At 38.0% G+C, this 1,378-nt stretch overlaps 1 protein-coding gene across 1 annotated transcript; it reads left to right on the top strand.

Annotated features, from left to right (window-relative positions):
- Positions 1 to 819: 819 nt before the first annotated feature.
- SARC_16248 (hypothetical protein) lies at positions 820 to 1,158 on the top strand (the record flags this gene model as incomplete). The annotated part of the gene is made up of 1 exon (XM_014289642.1): positions 820 to 1,158. The coding sequence occupies one exon, from the start codon at positions 820 to 822 to the stop codon at positions 1,156 to 1,158; it is 339 nt and encodes a 112-aa protein (XP_014145117.1).
- Positions 1,159 to 1,378: the final 220 nt, after the last annotated feature.

Here is a 1,378-nt window from a genome sequence, read left to right as displayed (position 1 = left end):
ATACATATATTCAGTGTTGAGATTAGTTCCGTACATAGTTGCACGAAAAACTCTATGACGCAATTACTAGTCACATCATTTGCGGGGAATTCAGAAGTATTTTAAAGTTGGGTGTGTTCTGGCATATGCAATATACTAGCACGGGTTTAAAGGTTCTAGGGTTTATGGTCTAGGGTAAATCGGCATGGATTGCATATACAATTAAAATATTACAAACACTCAATCTCAATTGCTAATACACCATAAACCCCTAAACCATAAACCTCATCGACTCGCTGCTAAACTCTAGTACACCATTGTTAATGCTTGATTACTACCAAGTGTCTGCGAAGTACTAATTAGTTTAAGTGTATAAACTTAGGTTTTTCTCGATCTTAGCGTGTTTGTACTTTTGTTAGGGTTTAGGGTTTAAAATGCGGGGTATATATTTATACGCATATATATATATACATCGCTACCTAAACCACAACTGTATACAATATCTTTAATTCTCATACGTTCATACTTATCCTTTGAGCAGTTTCCGCTGATGTAGCGGAGTATGTATACAAGCATTTGTACTTAAACCACAACATATATATATATATATACGTGAACCACAGCATATATAGTCATATATAACCCCGTCACTATAACCCATACGTTCATACTTATCCTTTGACCAGTTTCCGCTGATGTAGCTGAGTATGTAGAGAAGCATTTGAGCTTATAACACAACATATATATACTTTTATACGTGAACCACAGCATATATAGACATATATAAACCCGTCATTGACACCCAAACGTTCATACTTATCCTTTGACCAGTTTCCGCTGATGTATTTGGGTCAACTCATCACCACCGCAGTTCAAGCGTACATTGCTGCTGGCCGTCTGGAAGTGTACCTCAGTCGAGCTAGTACCGAACCGACCGTGGCCTACACATCTCAAAAGACTTCGCAAAAGGCCCAGGACACAACCCAAAAGGCGGTCAACGACAGGAATGTCAAACAAGACTCTGTGCTGTTTGGAGACCGCAGTGATGCGAATTTAATCGCCACGCCTGCGGCACGTGTGGTACCAACACAAGGGCTCAATCCGTCAGGTGAGATTTTAGTGGCGCAACGTATTGACATGTACTGTATAATAGGTTTCAGTGGGGTTCAAATAAATTAAAACTGTTTTGACAGCATGTTAACGACCAGACTTAATGTTTCTGTCAGCAAGATTTTGCTCGAGCGGATCATATGTATGTATGTATGTATGTATGTATGTATGTATATACATGTGTATATATATATATATATATATATATATATATATATATATATATATATATATGTGTGTGTGTGTGTGTGTGTGTGTGTGTGTGTGTGTGTGTGTGTGTGTAGTGTGT

The sequence above is a fragment of the Sphaeroforma arctica genome (assembly GCF_001186125.1).
Source record: "Sphaeroforma arctica JP610 unplaced genomic scaffold supercont1.7669, whole genome shotgun sequence".
Taxonomy (NCBI): Eukaryota; class Ichthyosporea; order Ichthyophonida; genus Sphaeroforma; species Sphaeroforma arctica.
This window is presented reverse-complemented; position numbering and strand designations above follow the sequence as displayed.